General features: G+C 38.2%; 2 protein-coding genes across 2 annotated transcripts in view; one reads left to right on the top strand and one right to left on the bottom strand.

Annotated features, from left to right (window-relative positions):
- The window catches only part of ca7 (carbonic anhydrase VII), a 55,791-nt gene that overhangs the window by 21,161 nt on the left and 14,223 nt on the right, over positions 1-20,407 (top strand). The gene's annotated exons all lie outside the window — the stretch shown is intronic.
- Positions 969-20,343, bottom strand: nae1 (nedd8 activating enzyme E1 subunit 1). The gene is made up of 20 exons (XM_058782505.1): positions 20,199-20,343; positions 19,750-19,853; positions 19,593-19,653; positions 19,413-19,443; positions 19,256-19,327; positions 18,461-18,540; positions 18,181-18,290; positions 17,927-18,036; positions 17,741-17,803; positions 17,583-17,646; positions 17,389-17,480; positions 17,241-17,300; positions 16,411-16,544; positions 16,111-16,186; positions 15,996-16,035; positions 15,681-15,767; positions 15,421-15,513; positions 6,248-6,362; positions 6,023-6,072; positions 969-2,756 (listed from the first exon to the last, which is right to left on the bottom strand). Exons 1-20 carry the CDS (start codon positions 20,246-20,248, stop codon positions 2,647-2,649), a joined length of 1,602 nt encoding a protein of 533 aa, XP_058638488.1. The 5' UTR covers positions 20,249-20,343; the 3' UTR covers positions 969-2,646.

Raw genomic sequence — 20,407 nt, 5'->3', positions numbered from 1 at the left:
AGAAGAGCTGCCCTGTTCAGCAGTTCTGCTAAAGGGAATGGATTCTGGACATGGATATCCAGGTTCGATACAGCTTCATGTGAAGGCTTAAAGTGCTTTACTGCAGATTTCCAAAAGAGTGCAACCGTGCAATCATTGCAGATGAATTAGGGCACAGCAATGTCACCATCATTTATTATAGTGTAGTTGTAGTGTTCTTAACATTAGAATTGAACTTAAAAAGTTCATAAAATGTGATTGGCAGCCTATGAAGTAATATAAACAGTAAAGCAAAAACATTAGTTAACTCTCTATTGCAAAAATAATGCATTAATCTAATTGAAACCATGTTTGGTTTGCTCCACGTGGTTCTCTGGCCTTGTTTATGCAGCTGCATGACATGCTGAACTCCAGACCTTCTCCTTTCCGCATTGAAGACATCAGGAGAAATGTTCAGCAAGAATTTAGTTTCAAAAAGACGCTATATTAGGTTACCTGTATGTGATAAATGTCTGAATGTTTATCAGTCCAGTATACAGCTGCAAGCAGAGCTAAAATTGCACAGATTGAATAATTGTATTTATAATTAAATGTCATTTATAAATTATTATTTTAATTCAACAAAATTGTATTTTTTTTTAATTTTGTATAAAGAACACTTCAACTTGGGAAAATGAGGAAAGTGGCAGCTAACAAAAATAAAATAAGTTTAATTACTGAAATAACGAAAACTGAAAATTAAAGCTTTAGCTATTAATATAGAAAAAAAGCCCAAAAACTAATAAAATGACAAATGTACATAAAATTGGACCCACTTTATATTATTTACTAACATTTAAATGAATAATTTGATACAATGCAATTTTAATGATATATTTTTAAATGTAAAGACATCGCATATAAAATGGGATCACAAAAGTACTAAAACTTAAAAACTAAAATGAAAACTGAAAATCTTAAAAACTAATTTGCGATTTTAATGAATACTATAATAGCACTAAAATACCAGTGCCAAGTATGACCCCAAATGAAAATCTAATTCAGCTGATGACAAAACCAAGGTCATGAACTGAGCAGATATTGCCATGACATAAGTTGAACGACATGGATATTAAACAGATAAGCAGTATTTCCAAACAAGGGATACATGAGATGGTTTCAATCTGCTAGTTGTATAAGTCATAACTCATAGTCAAGCTTTCAATGTCACTCTCGGTCCAGAAGGAGTAAATCACCTTGGGGGAATTTCCATTAGCTTTGAAAAGCTGCAGGCTGAGCCCAGCAATCCTTCATAAACATGGCCCAAATAGGCAATCCTTCTCATGCAGGGGTCACAGGGAAAGTTTCGTAACACAGTCATCTATATATTAGTCATGAGGAGGATAACGTTTAAACATTTTCTGCTTCTGTGAAAAGTAGTAACTGAACAACATGGCCTGGTTTCTTATTAACATTGTCCTGCTTGACAGATCAATATAAGGAGAGCCTCCAGTTCTAAATTATTTTACAGTGGAATGTGCAAAAAATGAAAAGCATGGGTCAGAATGTGCTCCAGCAGAAGGAGGAGGGTGCCCTCCACTGGATTTGGGCTCTAAAAAACACTGACGAAAGTGTTCTGAACTTTTCTTAAACATTTTTGTGAGTAAAGTAGGTCATTCAGGAAATTTTAGATTCTTGGAGGCTTGGGAATGAGTAAAAATACATGTTTACGTGCCACTGATTTCATCCTTCCTTTGTCTAGACTCCCTATGAGGAAAACCTAGCTATTCTCTTCAAACCACAGAGAGCCGTCTGCTTTTAGACCAGCCATAGAAACACAGCACTCCACCCTACAACAGGAAATAACTCTGTAATCCACTCAAACAAACAGCAGCAGCTAACCACAATACAGCTTTAGAAAACATATTTAGAAAAATTATATGACATGTATAAACAGTAGTTCTCCAGTTACCATGTGAAAATGTCACACGTTTATTTCAGATAATGTAGGCTGAACGCGAGACCATACAAATAAAAAATAGTCTGTCTAGAGTTTTTAAAATCAGATAATACAAATAAAATGAATGTGATAAATAATAGGGCAGCCCATCATAGCCTTCTGAAGACCAAGGCTACATTCATTTGAACAAAAATACAGTAATATTGTAAAATATTTTATATTTTTACAATGAAAAATAACTCTTTTCCATTTGAAAAATATTTCAAAATCTAATTTATTCCTGTGATGGCATATTCCAGTCTTCAGTGTCACATGATCCTTCAGAAAATCATTTTAATATGCTGATTTGCTGCTCAAGAAACATCTCTATTAACAATGTAGAAAACTGTTATGCTGCTCAATATGTTTTGGAAAATGTGATACAATTGGAGAAAGTAAGATGAAAAAAATAAATGCTTGTTTGCTTTTATTAAGCAAGGATGCATTAAAATGATCAAAAACGACAGTAAAGAGTGTATATACATTCAAACTGACTGTTGTGAAAAGAACACACAAATCACATACAGAAGCTTTGGAGATATACTGTTTATTCAGTATGCAGCATCAGTTCTGGTCTTGTCAAAAAGCAACACCACTGATCAGTATAAGTATAAACAAACTTCAGTGCCAATTTGAGACCAATGCTTTGATAGAGGAATGAGGAAACACAGCTGGAAGGGACGATTGCTCTAAAGCTGAAAAGTAGCAGAGGTCTGTGACATGGCATTATAGAGGAACGTGTTGTTGAAAGGTACAAACTGGTGTGTGATGATTTTGATGGCTTCTTGAGCTGCTGATCCTGCAACAGAAGACAAATATTACGATGGCAGTGCATCAAAATTCAGTGTCATCAGTTTGCCAAAATGAACACAGAACGTTTTACACACTATTTACACATGGTAGGGAGCAGGTGTACATTTCTTTCATACCAACTAACATTTTGAAAATACGAACACTTTCATGAATCCGAAAATTTACGTCAGAACAGCTTTACAAACAATTTACACAAAAATTCATTCTGCTCGTGTTTCATGAATGAGGTCCATTATTTTTGTTTTCTCTGCGCACAAGAAGTATTCTCGTAGCTTCATAAAATTAAATTAGGGTTGAACCACTGATGTCATATGGACTATATTATCGATGTCCTTACTATCTTTCTGGGCCTTGACCGTGGTAAGACCATCCAAACACAAAATGATCTTAACCAAACAGTTTAACTTTACTGCAAAATGAAGCACTGCAATTTTTTCTAGTAATACATGTATTAAAAGTAAATATTAACATCAAATCTATAGGTTTGTTCTCTAATGATTATAAAACATAGTCAGCTGTAGATGCACAAATACACTAATGAAAATACATGTTTATTGCAATTCTTCAACATGGAGTTATTTATTTATTTATAATGTGTATATCTAAAAAAAAAAAAAAAAAAAGTAGTTCAACTTCTATCACCCATCTGAAAAACGAATTGCCCCTTTAAACTTAAAATTTGTTTGTGCTACCTTTAGCAGCAAGAACAAACTTTAGGGTAATTCTGATTTTGTTTCAAATTCATCTGCACCTTCCGCCCTCAGGGTACGTACAGAAACTGTGAAATGAAATTCAAGGACTTTTCAAGCACTACTTTTTTGGTTTCCAAGGATTAAAATCAGAGATCACAATATCATTATTATCTTTCAAATTCTAATAAATAAACAAATACAACAAAATGGTACAAATAAAGTGCAGCACATGCAAAGCATGCGATGGCTTTGGCAACCTGAAAGGATACAATGGCAAAGTTATCGCTTTCCTTATTCAAAGTGATTTTTTTTTATGAATATATGATTAACCTGAAGAGTAAAAGCTTCATCATACACTTGGAAAGTTATGAGCTATATCACACTCATAGACAGTAGGGGTGTGAGAATACACTTAGCTCATGAGATGAGACAAAATACACATACTTGGTTCACTAGAACGAGACAATATTTTAATACTATTTTTAAGAAATTTTCAATGACAAAATATTTCTTTTAAATCACAAAAAGCAAAACAATCTAGTTGTATTTTGAAACATTTAACTAATCTAGAGCCGTAAATAACGGTTATCTTGGTAATCAATTATTTTGACAATTGAGTAATCAGATTTTTCTTAGTAATAAAATAGACCTAAGTGAAAAACAGGCTTTATATTGACTACATTTATGTATAATAAACTAACGATGAGACAATAATAATTGGTTCAAATAAAGTATCAAAACCAAGTAATTACATGGTTTTATTGAGGAACACTGTTAAAATACATAATGTAATATGCCTATACATAATATGAAAATACCCTATTTAAGTACATTATGTATTGTAACAAATACCTGCAGAGGGCGCCAACGGCCTGGTGATGTTTCACTTTACAGCGTGATTCAACGACGTTTAAATCCATATAATTTTAATGTTTGGCCACATGCAAACTCAGAGTGAGGGCACTTTTATTTTGAAAGAGAGATGTTCAATAAATCACATATCTAGAAATATGTTGATCTGAAAATATTCTCCTGTGTTTGCATAGGTTTATAAATGATTTACATTACAAATCTAGTGAGATAACACGCACTGTTTTCCCAGATAAACGTTAAGCAACCCAAACTCACAGCATATGCAGAGGAAGAGTTTGTGGACCGAGCTGCTGAGATGGAGACGCTTTTCACGCTTGTAAATGATAACAGTGCAACACAAAGCGCGTCAGACTTTTTGTGTGTTCATAAATGAAACCCAAACAAACAGCACATGCAATAAAAGACCGAGTAATATAATGCAAGCACTCTCAAAGGTTTTACCCCAAAATCAACTTTATACTGATATTGCGAGACCGCGATCGTCTCAAGGAGTAATATCGCGAGATCTCATGCGCTGTTAAAAGCCAGGCGGAACGGCTCTGTATATCAGACATGCTGCGTCATAAATTTTGCGAGAAAAGACGAAACCAAAACCAAACCAAACCAAACAAATTTATGTCCAGGACTTAAATTTCAAAAAGTCAAATTCAAGTACTTCACTTTAAGCACCTTGTACGAACCCTGCTCCCTGTTGTCCACTTCCTCTCTGTCCATGTCTTCTTACAGTTTCTCCTCATGCTCTTTCCATTACACCAATGCCCTCCTCTCTACTCATCTCTTACTCTTCTCCTCTCCTCTTTTCTCACATCTTCCTCTCTGCTCATCTCTTTCTACCTGTTAGACTTTTCATCTTCTCTCTCATTACACCCCTTTCTCCGAGATGGTCCTCACTGCAGAACACAAGATCCAGGGGGTGTGGTTGGATCAAGATCCAACTCCTCCCACCTTACATTTACCTAAACCTACCTGTCTCCACCCCCTGATCCCTAAACCCACCCTTCTCCACCCCCTGGATGTGGATCCAACCCCGCCCCCTGGATCTTTGTTCTGCAGTGAGGGGCTACTGCTTTCTCCACCCACTCCACTGCCTTATAGACTTACACCTCTTTCTTTAACGCCCCCTCCCCCCCTTTTTATTTATTTGGCATATTCATTCTTGCTCTTTTCCCTTTTATTATTACTCAAAAGCAATTGTGATAAATGTGTAAACGATTAGGAAAACTGCATTTCCTGTGTTGAGTATATGATTAACCGAGTAGTTTTCAGTTTAGGGCCAATTGAAAATATACCATGTTCATTTGATAGAATGACAAATTACAGAGTATTGTTTGTTGTGTTTGGACAAATGGTACATAAATGTTTGTGATTTTTCAGATATTTTAAAGTATGTAGTTGTATTAACTATTGTGAAAACATTTGAGAGTTTTGTGCACTTAGTTTTGAGAAAATTATTTGCATGATTTGTACTTTGTATGAAATGAATGAAAACGTACACTCTGTTTAGGACAATTACTGTTCAGAACACTGTGTTAACTGTTTTGAGAACAGTGACCTGTGTTTGGAGAAATGTGTCAAATCAATTGAGAAAAACTGTAAATCCATATTGTAGCGGATGTCACAATATACATTATGAATGTTTGATGAGGTGTGTGTTTGCAGGATCCTGAATAAGTACATAAACACTAACCTCCCAGAAAAGCGGCGACTGTGTGTGGCTCAGCAGCTCCATAACGGCAGCTGGAAGATATGAAAATAACATTTACACTGTTACCATCTGATTATAAACAGAGGGACCAGATGAACAGGAGAACTTGTGCTTCTTTATTATCAATATTACAAAACCATTTTTTGTATAAATATTTAGTTTGAACAGCTTCAAATCAAACGGGCTTAACTGTGAACTTAAACTTACAACTCATGGATGTAGTCATCTTTCACATTGACGTTCAGACTGTACTCCTGTAGAAGACTGTTTACACACAGCTTGAGTTTGTTAATGTCTTCCTCCACCTGGTAATTGTAGACACCTGAGAAAACAGTCATACTCTATAGAGTGACAGAGTTCATATACACTATCGTTTAAAGGGGTCATATAATGCGATTTCTTGTTTTCCTTTTCTTTAGTGTGTTATGTAGCTGTTTGTGCATGTATACGATCTGCAGAGTTACAAAGCTCAAAGTCTCCCACAAAAGGATTTATTCTATCTAAAAGAGAAGGCTGATCCAGACCGGGCTAAAACGCATCATTCAAACATGCCCCCACATGTCTACGTCACGATGTGGAAATATTTGCGTAATGCCGCCCACAAAGAAAGAAGGTGTGGTTTCAGTAACCGCAGTAGTGTTGATGCAGCCATGTTAGGGAGATGTTGTGTGTCTATATGCGAAAGCAAAAGCACTTTATTTGGTCTAGCGGAAGTAGATGCAATTAGGAATCATTAGTTAAGATTTGTTTACAACAGAACAGCACAACCCAAATGTTTGAATTTGTGCAACACATTTTATGGACGACAGTTTTGTGAACCTAGGGGAGTCAAGGCTGGCTGTGTACGAAGGCTGTTTCTAAAAAAAAAAAAAAAGGGGTCAATTCCGACTTTGCTCCGACAATCTGGCGCTTCTGAATCAGCGACTGTAAGTATGTTTTGTTATTAGTTTAAGTATTTGATATTGACTGTTCAAATGCGGAGTTATGCACAGTGTAGAGTAACGCGTTGTGTGTGTGTGTGAGAGAGCGATAGAGAGAGAGAAAGGGTCACATCACAGTGGAGTCAACGGTCTTAACCGCGGCTTGTGTGCAATTACATAGCATCATCACTGTGTCTGTCACGCGACTTTGCTCCCCTTTCGGACTTGAACTGATGGTAAAACTAAGGACATTATTAACTGTCTTTATATTTACTTTGAAAGCTGAAGCTCGCGATTATGGTAAGGGGCGTTACATTTCCGAAGAGTACTTGTGGTGTTCAGCCAATCACAATGCATTGTGCCAGCTGGCCAATCAGAGCAGACTGCGCTTGTCGGAAGGAGGGGCTTTGTAGAAAACTACGCGTTTGAGAGAGGCGGGGCATAGAGGAACTACAATAATGTACAGTATTTGAAAAATAATATGTTTTTTGAACATTAAAGTGACAGATGAGAATTTTACTTGCCCGACCGGACAACTAATCTGATTTAACCATCTAATTGCACCGAAATTTCAGCGAGAATGGTTCTGATTTTATTACATTCCGTGTAGACTGTGATTGATAATGGATAATCAGTAACAAACAAGGTCGCGCCAGTTGAAGCTCACGCAGCCTGTCTATGTGAGAGAATCTCGTGGAGAAATCAAAACAAATGAACGCAACTGCACATAAAAATGTAACTTAGTTTTTATATTTATAACATGCAGAAAGGTTAAGCAACATGACATGACCAAGAGAGGGAAGTTCTCTGAAAACCACGATTGGAAATTTGACATTTTAAAGAGGTAAAACAAGTAGTTAATATACATTTTAGTTCAATATTTTAATTTGAATTTATTGAAAGGATATATTGACTGTTTTTTCTCCATTTGGTTAATGAAAATAGTTCCAAACAAAGATCACAGCAGAACAGTCGTGCATCTCTGAGCAACACAGCGGTGTTTTGTTACTGAATGATTCACGTTTGTGAATTTTGAATCATTTGAGTTAATGATACAGTGGTCCATTCATTAGGACAGGCACTTGCTTCGTTCTTGAATGAATCAGCTGTCTGAACGAATGGTTTGAAGGCATGCTTCAATGACTCATTAATTTAGATAGTCACTGCTGCCACCTACTGGCAGTTTACTTTCATAGTAGCCTATCTTTGCATTTTTTCCAACATTTCACATTTGTATATTAAAAAAATATATATTTTAAAACACAGAGCTCACAACATTATTTATGCTGTTATAATTTAGCATACAGTGTAAATGCATTCGTGCTATATTTCAGATTTGAGTGAAATGGAGGGGCTTGGGCTCTCTAACCCTCCCACGGTCTAGCAGTCAGTGGCTCACCACCTGCATCCGAACAGGCGGACCACTCTCTCATCGGCCAGCCCCTCCATCCCTGGGAAAATGGAACGCTTCACCGCTTCCATGTACCAGAAAATTTAGAAATCTTCGGCACTAGCGGTGAGGGCACTCAACGTCACCGCACTGTTGATGGCCTACCAAGCCGAATTTACTGGAGGAGCTGGGTAAGCAGCTGGATGCCGGTAATCCGAACCCGGCGGTCTGGGAGGAGATCTGCAACATAACAGATCTCAATCTATGCACCTCACGTGGTGCGGTGCAAAGCTGCGGTCGTACCATGGCCCTCGCCATCGCGGGGGAGAGGTCGCCGTGGCTAAATCTCTCAAGCATTGGGGACAGGGAGAAATTTGATTTTTTCGACGCTCCGGTAGATTCGAGTGGGCTGTTCGGCCTGGCTGTTGCGGCGATGAGACAGAGGTGCGACCTCCAAAAGAAGGAAGGAGAGGTGTTTGACATCTGTCTGCCGCAAAAAAGGGCATCCCGTCCTCCTGTTCCCCCGCGGCCTGTTTTTGAATGCCTCCAGAACTGCTAAACCCCAGAGCGCAGAGCAGGCGGCCCGCCCCCCCGCTGCTCATAACGCTAAGCCATGGGGAAAGCAGTCATTCGCGGCAGCGGCTGCAAAGTCCAGGTCCACTAACCCTTCCAACAAAAAGGAGAGGGATACCTAGGATGCAATCGCCACATGGGAGGGACGGGCAGCACCTAGGGTTTTCTGGTCAACTCTCGAGTCCACCACGTTTGTTCCCCCAACCGCAAAAAAAAAGCGGAGGATGTGGAGTTTGGGCAGAGAAATGGTTCTAAGTTGTGTTCAGGCCAGTTCAACTTCCCCTCAACACACACGATTCCGTGGATTGCTGACAGCAATTCTGCAAGTTCGAGTGCTGAGAACGCAGCCACCAAAAGAATGTGGTCTGACGAGTCCAAGCACAAGTTCCCAAGTGTATTGTTACAAAGCACTTCTTCTCCTGGTTTCACAACAAACAAAAGATCCCCTGTCGCATCCAGGCTCAAGGCCGAAGGCGCAGGGAGACAAAAATATAATAATATCAAAGAACCAAGAAATAAATCGGTCCCTGGGCCACACAGATTCTGGCCGTTTTTTTCTCTGTCCACTAGATGGCACCAGCACTCCATCTATGGAATCGGTTCAACAGAACCCTCTGGCTCTTCATCAGGAGACTTGGAGAGAATGTTCTGCGCATCGGTGGGTCCTCGCGACTGTAACCAAGGGTTACAGGCTTCAGTTTGCTGTAAAACCCCCTCCTTTCAACAGGGTTATAGCATCTGTAGCAACAGGGGATTCGGCTCGGGTGCTGGAAGCAGAAATATCCTCCCTCTTGGAGAAAAGAGCTATAATGCGAGTTCCAGTGGGGGAAACTCAGAGGGGCTATTACTCCTGTTATTTTCTAATTCCAAAGAAAGATGGGGGTTTGCGCCCGATAATGGACCTGCGTGCTCTAAACAAGTTAAAATTCAAGATGCTCACAGTCGGGTCTCTCACTCGTTCAATCCGCCGGGGCGATTGGTTTGCCGCGGTCGATCTCAAGGATGCTTACTTTCATATAAGCATCTACCCGGCACACAGGAAATATCTCAGGTTTTCCTTTCAGAACGAAGCGTACGAATTTGTTACTCTTCCATTTGGGCTCAGCCTGGCTCCGCGCGTGTTCAGCAGGTGCATTATCGCAGCTGAGACACTAGGGTCTCAGAATATCTGCTTATTTGGACGATTATCTGATATGCGCTCATTCGTGGGAGCGCACGGAGCGAGACACAGAGATTATTTTGTTTTTCTATTTTAATTAATACAATAAGGTGCTCTAAATAGATTTCCCTGTGCACAGTGTCTAAAAATGTGTGGAAATCGCGACCGCACCATTTCCAGCTTTCCTAAAGCACTCTGACTCTGAGCAAGTTCCATGAACCGCATTCTCTATGAAGATGGGGAAGCACGAGGAACCGAAAAATAAACAGATTTCCAGCCACTGTATTAGCTTTACTGCTATAGCCTACTATATATGTTTATGGAGATGAAAACTAAAAAACTGCCCCGGAACAGCTAGCAGTGTGGATCATAGGCACCGATCACGTTATTATTGCAGAGCGCATATTCAGTTCATGAGTCGCCTAACCTCTCCACTCCATGCGGTGCGTCCAGTTTTATGTGAACAAAACTGGATACTCTCCTTCTCTCTCAGATATTACAAGTGCGCGTTATGCAGTGTGAACAGTGGGCACCGACCGACAGAAACATAAATCTGCACCTATGGCATGGAGGACAAAACAAAACCTTGTCAGAGCCACAATGCGGCACAGAAGTGTGCAGTGTGTGTGCTTGCCGCCCATCTACATTTGAATTAACGAACCTGAGCGTGCAAAAAACGCGATGTGAATGGCTACTTCTTCTATTGCTCCGTTTTTATGATGAGAGGAGTAGAAAGCTTGAGAAAGCACTAAAGCACTAAATTTTGAAACGTACCAGGTTTATATTATATCGATCTATCTATCTAGTTTTTTTTTTCTGTTTGATAAGCAGTTAAATGTGTTTGTTTACACACAGAGAAAAATAAAAGTGTAAGTTTTTAATAAGTCCAAGAATAAAATGATTAATTTAGCCTACTCAACATGTTAAAATTGATTTACAGAACTTTTTTTTTGTTGTTTTCTAACAGTTTGGACTTGAATAAAGAAAGAAAACTTGCAACTTGCATTGTGATGTATCATTATAGGATTTTCTAGAAATATATCGATTATCGCAGAATTTTTGGGCCTGCCCTTTTTCAAAATTATTCAAAAGTGCCCCTCTCGGACAAATAGCAATGATACTGTGGTCAATAAAACAAAATGCATTTGAATTCTAATTAACATGACAATTTGTACAAAACAGGAACTAATCGCTCAACAGTCAGAAAATTCCTGTTTATTTTTACATAGGCTATCTGTCAATCTAAGCCGTTGCTATGGGTTGCATGTGTTTTGCTCCACTGACAGTCTGTTCGGAAACCATAGGCTCTCGAGCCATATATGGTTATTTCAGTGAGTGCCTATGGGTCGACGGAAGGAAAAAAATAAACCAAACAATATTTTAAACATTTTTCATCAATAATCAAAGTGTGTTGATTTAATAAACAATCCATGTATTATTTTAGAATTAGAGGTCGACCGATTCATCGGTTTTGCCGATTAATCGGCACCGATAGTTGACTGCCGCAACCATTGGTTATCGGTTACCGATAGTTGGTTGGTTACCGATAGTTTTCCGGGTTGCAACCGTTGCTGGAGTGGCTGAGAAGCGTCCGCTGGCATTATACAGTACGAGAGCGCCCTCTAGAGGCGGAAATCACTGACAGCACGTGTTGTTTATTTTGACACGTGACACTGCGCGCTGCACAGAGCGGGGAAACTCCAGACGTGCATTTAAATACAGCCGACAGAAAATCCTGCCGCGGAACAGAGCGCCATTCAAATAGTTTTCTATTAAATTACATTATATTTGTCCCAAATCGCTGTGAAGGTACATAATGACTTCACCCCAGGCTATAAATTATTGTACATTTTTCAGCAAAACATTTGTCTTTCTGTGGCTCTAATAAAGTCTGTATGCTTCATAGAAAGCTGTAATAGATCGCGATTTCTCTTTCCGCTTGCTCTGTTTTTTTAAACACCGAACTTCAAACTCATTTATGCCACATTGTTCATTTTTGAAGCAAACTTATGTCCGTTTGGTGATTAAATTAATGGTTTAAACCACCACTTGATTTGAACGCAAAGCGTCTGGTGTGTGTGTGATACCACTGAGTTCTCCTAGATGCAGCGCTGCGCTTTTGCCCGGTGTGTGACTAACTTTTTGTTTTTTGATTAGATAATTATCAAGTGTTAAAAAATAGATGCAAATAAAGTGTGTGAGTACACATACGATATCCATATGCATGTCATTTTAATGCTATGGCCTTGTGCAGATATTTAAAATGGCTATCTTTAAGCATCACTGTTGAAATTAAATGGTAACACTTAACTATAAGAGTCCATTCATAGCATTAATGAAAACTGTAGAAGTATTGTTACTTGTTAGAGTGTGTTCATTTCAACATTCACTATTAGCTACTAATAGGCTACAATTTTAAATTTTAAAGTTTCTTCTTTTAACATTAGCAAACTATGAAATAACTTTAATGATCAATATAGTAAATAATATTAATATTTTTATTCATTTACAAAGTATGGTTCAGTACTGTTACTGTTTTTTTTTTTTTTTTTTAAATAGTAAAGCACTAGCTTTCTTTCAGTATCCATTTTGAAAACTATCGGTTGATCGGCCAGTGTGGTCCAACCTAGCTATCAGTATCGGTAAAATCCACTATCGGTCGACCTCTATTTAGAATATTATATAATTCATCAATGCCCATTAGTCATGTAGCTATAATAAACCAACCAATCATGATCTGGCACAAAAAGTTCAAATTTCATTGGACAATATGTGAAGTGGAGCGGTTATTTTCTGTTCTTATTCATAAATCGGTTGAAAATTACATGGGACAGACGAGCTTATTTGTGGAGTGATCTGGATCTGCGGTTTGTCTCATTTTATAAATCAAATTAAATCGCTTGGAAAATGTATGCTAAATGACTACAAAAGCACTGCACGCCAAAAGTCGCAATAATGGTAATCAGTAGGCTATTCAGTCCACTTATATTTATGTATGATACACAGTTTATTATTTGATGAAACTATCATAGTTATTTAAGCCCAAGTGCCACCTACAGGCCTATTATGTGAAGTGTAGGCTGGTGAAATGGTGACATGAAAGGACTTTATTATATTACCATTTTTGATAATTATGGAGCATTATGAAAGTGTCTTATGCTCATCAAGCCTGCATTTATTTGATCAAAAATACAGAAAAAACTGTAGCCTAATATTGTGAAATATTATTACAATTTAATATACATTTATATTATTTTAATAAAATATAATTTATTACTGTGATTCAAAGCTGAATTTTCAGCATCATTACTCCATTCTTCAATGCATGGTCCTTCAGAAATCATTCTAATATGCTGATTTATTATCAATATTGGAAACCGTTGCGCTGCTTTATTATTATTATTTATTTTATATTTATTTATTTATTGGTACCTGGGATACTATTTTGTATCTATCACAGGTTTTCAGAATTCAACATTGCATAAAATGCATTAAGTAAATAAAGTATATTAAAATTTTGATCAAATAAATGCAGGTTTGATGACTATAAGTGACTTCTTGCAAAAATATAAAATAGTAATGTCTCCAATATTTTGACCTATAATTTTTTTTTTCGTCGTATTGCCCCTTTTTTTTACATTTGAGGCCCTGCCCCTGAGGAACTCTCTGATGGCAGTTTTTCTGGTACTGAAGCATTTTCTCCCATTTCTGGAAGGGTTTCATGTTCTAGTCAGGACAGACAATACGACGGTGGTGGTGTATATCAATCGCCAAGGGGGTATGTGTTCGGTGCAACTGCACAATCTAGCACGCAAGCTGATTGTCTGGAGCACCGTGCACTTCAGCTCACTGCGTGCGACGCACATCCCGGGAGTCCTGAATGTTGGGGCAGATCTCCTGTCAAGGGGAAACATGTTATATGGAGAATGGGTACTCCACCCACAGGTGGTGAATCAAATTTGGGAAATGTACGGCAGGGCCGCCGTAGATCTCTTCACCTCGCAGGCAAACGCAAAATGTCCGCTATATTTCTCTCTCGGGATGAAAATGCGCTGTTGGGTGTGGATGCGCTGGCACACCTGTGGCCGAACGTGTTGCTATACGCACTCCCACCGCTGAGTCTAATTTCTCCCACCCTAAACAGAGTAAGAGAAAACGGATTATCTCTCCTTCTTATAGCCCCTCGTTGGCCAGGGAGACTGTGGCTAGCAGAGATCGTCCAGCTCCTTCGGGGAGAGCCCTGGCCGCTCCCATTGCGCCGGGACCTGCTGTCACAAGCGGGGGGACAGATATTTCATTCCCACCCTGAACGAATCAATCTTTGGGTCTGGCCCGTGAAGGGTTAAATCTAAATGCAATCGGGCTTCCCCAGGAGGTTATAAACACGTATGGGTCTTCATTGCCCAGAGGGCTTATTCTACACAAGGGATTTCTACCTCATGGGCGTTGTTCAAAGGGGTTTCGGTATTTGTGCGGCGGCAAGTTGGGCTTCCCCGTATACATTTATTACATTTTACTGCCTTGATGTCACTGCGCCTTCATTGGCTCATGCAGTTCTTAAAGTGTGCCCTTTGGAGAATTGAAAGGTTATCTTTCTTTCTTTCGAGTCTGTTTGGTGGCTTCGGAAAGCATGCGTTACCGGAGTTGGCTATATCATGCCCATAGTGAGATACCGAGCGACTGTTTGAAAGAGAACGTTAGGTTACTTGCGTAACCCTGGTTCTCTGAGAACAGAGCGAGGTATCTCACCAAGCTTCCCTACTCGCATAACATCGGGGAAGAGCGTGCTTAGAATGCTGTTTCGGGGATCACAGCTGTATATATAGGGAGGGGGTCGGCTCCTTGTCAAGAGCTGTGATTGGTCCGTCCTTCGGACAGACGTTGTGTAATTGGTGCTTCCATAGTCTCCCATAGTGAGATACCTCGCTTTGTTCTCAGAGAACCGGGGTTACGCAAGTAACCTAACGTTTCTTCTGCAGTGGAAAGATCGATTTTGTAGATACTGATTTCATTTGATTGGTAACAGCCCTATATTATCTTATTGTATTAAGTGAAATTATTAATAAAATGTAACAATTTGATATGAAAGATAATGCATGCATTTAATACGGTTAGGGGAAAATGCCCTTTAAATAGGTCAAAAATTACCTGGAAATCAATTTAAATACATTTTTGTATGCAGTATTAAGTCATATAAAACGTAATTTCCCAACAACAAAATTGTGGCCAGTGAAATTTGGAAAACCACTAGCCACAGTGGCTGGTGAGCAAAAAAGTTAATGTCAAGCCCTGATTATATATATATATATGTTTTGCCTGTTTTGATAACTCTTCTGACCTGGGTAACGGGAGTGTTGCTGATAGAAGCGATCGACTGAGCGGAGCATGAGGTACAGAACCATCTCACTGTCTGTGCTGTCCATACAGGATGCTATGGAGACAGAAAAAACTGCTTAAACACACACAGCAACACCCAAGCATGGATATACACAACAATGAATCATGTTAGTAAATCCTTCTAAACAATTATGTACAGTGGCCATAACATTAATAAACTGAGATACACAGGCAGACAAGAGAACCACAGAGAAGACGTACTGATTTCATCTTTATTGAAAGTGTCCATACTGTATTCTTCCGCCAGAGACCTGCAGCGCACCACTCTGAGGAAAGCTGCGTTTTTACCTGTGGGACACAAAACACCACACAACATAGGCATTAGAATAATTTGTGGAGAAAGCCACCTGTGAATTTTTCAGTAATTGCTGGAACCATGAACATCACATATGCAAATAAACTGATGGAATAGGTGAACTGATGCAAAATATCATAAGTGTTGGAATATATAGTTCCCCTACAAAGCCTAAAAACAGAAAATATTCTGATCTATGGGAGTCTGTATGCAATACTCACAGAAAAGTTTGATTTCCTGTTCAGAGATGCTCTCTGGAGGCTATGGATAAACAGATCATTAATGTTAATGTGCTAATAAAAGGGATAAACTGCAGTTATTACATTATGTAAATACCTTTCCAACTGATTGTAAAAGTGCTTCAACATGTTTGGACACAACTGCTGCGTCCTTCATGGCTTTGTCTCTGTAGCTGCAATTGAAAGTGTCAAACAAATGCTATTTTACCAAAAACACAGCCAGCAGGAATCAACCGAAAGCAACAGATTTACAGTCACTATACATGTCTGAGAATGTATGTTCCTCAGCTGTTGGTCACGACCGGTAGTGCTTTGCAATATCAGGCAAATTTCACAAACACATTACTACTAATAAAATGTTTGCAGACTCTTTGTGATTTGAATGCTGAATACCTACACGTTTTGTAACTTGATGAATTTGTCCGAATCAGCAATCATGTCTGGGATGGTTCCTCGCACAGGTAGCTTTCCGTTCCCCTCGTTTCGAATAAAGTCCCGCACTCCTTGTGCCATCACCCAGAAGGATGGGCTCTATGATAAGACAGATTAAAGATACCGGTGATGCATAAACTGATATTATTGAAAGTCATACATATATTTAGCTTTCTTTTTTTGCTTGTAACTACATATTTACAGAAAGAAGCACATAGGAAAAGTGCTAAAATCTATTCTCTCTCTTTTACAATGCGGAAGTAAGCTATTTCCTATGAATGTGTGAGACTGATTCTGATTCTTCAGACGCTATGGGTAAATAACTAGAAGAATAAAGTGCAGTAAACTACTAAGTAGTGTATTTACTATTACAATAATAAATTAAAATAATATGATGTCACAATACCACTTTTCAATATCAAGTAGCAGCAGACTGTTTTTGTACAGCTAAAATAACTGACTGGAAACCTAGGAAACTCAAGTTACAAATTGCAGCGTCTGCTCTTATATTAAAAATTAGATGGATAATGGAGAATACAAATAAAAAAATAATTAAAAAGCGCCACCTCTTTTCACTATCTCCAACAAACAGCAAACTGGAAGCCATACATTTCCCCAATAAAAAATAGTACGGGAGATTTGATTGTATGTGCATGCAGAATTTTCAGAAGCGATTTATACTTTGAATGTGTTTAAATATTTAAAACTTTTTTCATTTTACCATGGCAAATAAATGGAAGGTAATGAAAGAATCATGACCATTTCCAATTGCCACTTTTGCATGTTCCTACTAACCTGTGAGGTAATATTCTCACACTGCTCAGCATTAAAAATGTCCTCCGCTGCACTGGGGACCTACATTACAATGGGACAAAGATCAATACAAATCATATGCAAGGAACATAAACTATAACTACAGCTTTTCAAATGTGAGGAGTTCTACCTTGGTGGGGTTCAGAGCCGTGTTCACATTCTTGATTGCCTCCTCAAAGTTCTCTTCATCTTCAGGTGCTCCGTTCTCCTTCGTTAGGATTCCTGAGAAAATACAGAAATTAAGGAAAGCCCACAATAAGAGAAATGAGCTACAAAAAATGATTGAAAGGAACTACATGGCAAACCTCTAATGAATTACATTACCTTCTCTGATGAGTTGTCTGAAAGCTTCCTTCTCCTTATAATTCTTCGGTAACTGAGAGTTGTGCTGGATCAGAGAAGAAACACTTTGAGAGGTCTATTAAGAGGTAATTTAGGACATTAACATTAGGTCTCATATTTAGAAAGCTGTCCAAAATTACCTCACTATACCACTTTTCCAAGTATTTGGCAACCACAATTATCCATGGCGTATGACTGTGATCCTAAATTAAAACAAAATACATACAACATTTTTTAAACTGCAATGATTTAAACGTGAACACAAAATACATGCAAGTCAGTCACGTACAATAAAAAGGACATCAGTAATCAACATTTTGTCTGACCTTCTTCTCCATGCTGTCCAGGTCATAGGACTCTATGTGGTGTTTGAGCTCTGTGAATGGCTGGTCTAGTCTCAGGTCTTCTAACGCATTATCTGGATGAGATTCGACCACTATAGTGAAAGACACAGACAGACAAAGATGTATTTACATAACTATTATGGATATGCAAAATTACATTTTAGCAAAGGATTATTGGATTACAAGTGAATTAATCTCTCGAAAAATTCTTTGCTTCATGAAATAATGATTGTTACCTGTGTGCTCTTTCACAATCAGTCTCATGTAACCGATAAGTCCATATGTTCGACATACAAGGTACGGCACACCAGCCTCCCATAAAACACTGCCCAGCCTCAAACATGTGCTGTCAAAATAAAAATACAATGACATAAACTGATCTAAAGAACCAGCAATACAACCAATCAAATATTAGCATAGGTCTTTTTTTAAGATGTCTGTTTGGTAATGCATTTAAGAAATCTACGTAAATAATTATGGAACAATATATTCAGATTTGTATTATAGGAGTAATACCTTTCTGGAAGCTGGATGCCAATGACCAGACTAAATCTGTGAAAAAACTCAGGGTCGTTGTCCAAAAGCTTATCGGGACTCTGAATATCAAAAAAAAGAGAAAAAAGATAAAAATGAAAAGATATACTACCTTACAAAGGTCTAAACACATTTGACTGAATTTGTGTGGCTCATGATCTTAAATCCCTTTAGATTTAAAGGCTTATGATCAAATGTTTGTTATTAGTTATTAATACTGCACTTATATGCGCACTGCTGTTCAAAAGGTTTGTGAAATATTATTGAATTTTATATCACTTTTTTATTTTAGTATACTTTTATACTTTAAATTGTAATTTAGTCCTGTGACGGCAAAGCTGAATTTTCAGCAGTCATTATTTCAGTCTTTAGTGTTACATGATCACATGATGACGCTGTGCTCAAGAAACATTTCTTATTACTATCATTGTTGAAAACTATGTTATCAGTGTTGTGCTGTCTTTAATGTCACTTAATTATTTGAATGCATCCTTGCTGAATAAAAATATTAATTACATTTATATTTTTAAATGGTAGTGTATGACTTTTTTTCTTTTAAATTACATTTTAATTTTAAGCCATAAAATATTATTTTATATTATATTTTATTAAAATAGTTAAAGTTAAAGTTTCGTTTAACATTTCAGTCACTATATATTTCCTATTCTTTCAATTTCATAGTTTTGAGCAGATGTGTCCAAAGTAGGACTGGTTTTGTTCAGCTGCGTATATATTAAAAGTAAAAATACAATATGTTTTGTTTACATTAACACTGACCTCTTCTACAAAGTTTCCAGACACATCACTATTGAGCTCCTGCAGCAGTTCAGTAGCAGCCTGAGCCCTGTTCTGCAAAATAAGCACAACATCATTCAGCATATATATCACTTTGGGTTTGGACAGAGTTGTTATGGACACACAATTCTGTGTTTACCTTCCCAATACTGCTGCTGGTGAGAAAAAAGCTGCAGAAAAGATCAAAGCATGACCAGAATCAGAAGCATTTTCTATATTGTGCAATCTCATAAATGTATCCATACATCACACTATAACCAAAAATCTCTTTAAGATTGTTACGAAATCAAGACAATGATTGGCAGGCCAGTGACTTTACTTGTTTCCAACATCCTCCCCTGACACTTTGTGCCCATCAACTACGGTAAAGGCTCCGATTCCTAAGAAGCAGAGTAAGAATAATGTTAACACAATAATCTATATGAATTCATGGCTCAGTGTTATGATTTGAGGTGCACATTGAGAAATACTGATACCTGGCAGCACAAGGTTTTTGAGGATTTCAGTGCCAGTTGCATTGGCGTTGATGAGACACACATGGGCATTTTCAAGTGCTTCCTGTCCATGATCTCCCCACAACCTGATACAAACATACAACAACCAATAAATGACCAGCGTATAATATAATAACAATCAAAGACAGACAGGCAACAGTCAAGCAGATTAATACATCCAGTGGTTTCTGATCAGTAAGGCTGTTAATAGGCTATATATGGAAATTAGACTGATTGTGTTGCTGCAGTGTACTGAATTAAAGCATGATCAATCTGAGGTAGGTCTGGAATGATTAAAGCTCTTGCTATGACCGATGGGCCTCTATGTATGTCAGCGTTAATGCAATTGGAAAGCTTAAACCTAATGCTGAAGGAGAAACGCTGTGCATGTATACTGCGTTATTCTGTTGTAAAACCCGAGCGATATGTACCTGAGCTGCCGATCATACTTCTGCTCTTTGCTCGTTTTATGGTCTGTCATGGTCCTCTGTCTCTGTCTGTGACGGCTCGATCCTACCGGCACGCTGCTGTTTCACTGTTTAGAGATTGACATCCGCAGATTCGATACAGACAGACTTGTTATTCTTCCGTTTGGCCAAAAGGTGGAGCCATTGTGCCGCTTAAATTATGCCTTAGCTCT

This window comes from Onychostoma macrolepis, chromosome 07 (assembly GCF_012432095.1).
Source record: "Onychostoma macrolepis isolate SWU-2019 chromosome 07, ASM1243209v1, whole genome shotgun sequence".
In the NCBI taxonomy this organism is placed as follows: domain Eukaryota; kingdom Metazoa; phylum Chordata; class Actinopteri; order Cypriniformes; family Cyprinidae; genus Onychostoma; species Onychostoma macrolepis.
Note: the sequence above shows the minus strand (reverse complement) of the source record. Positions and strands in the feature narration are given on the sequence as shown.

What these genes read in the sequence shown, in the direction of transcription:
- nae1 (XM_058782505.1), bottom strand. Translation starts at nt 20,248, where the DNA reads ATGACAGACCATAAAACGAGCAAAGAGCAGAAGTATGATCGGCAGCTC. An exon ending in TGGAAAAGTGGTATAGTGAG is followed by an intron (nt 17,647 to 17,740) that starts GTAATTTTGGAC and finishes TCTCTGATCCAG; the next exon opens with CACAACTCTCAGTTACCGAA. An exon ending in GTGAGAATATTACCTCACAG is followed by an intron (nt 16,545 to 17,240) that starts GTTAGTAGGAAC and finishes GTCTTATCATAG; the next exon opens with AGCCCATCCTTCTGGGTGAT.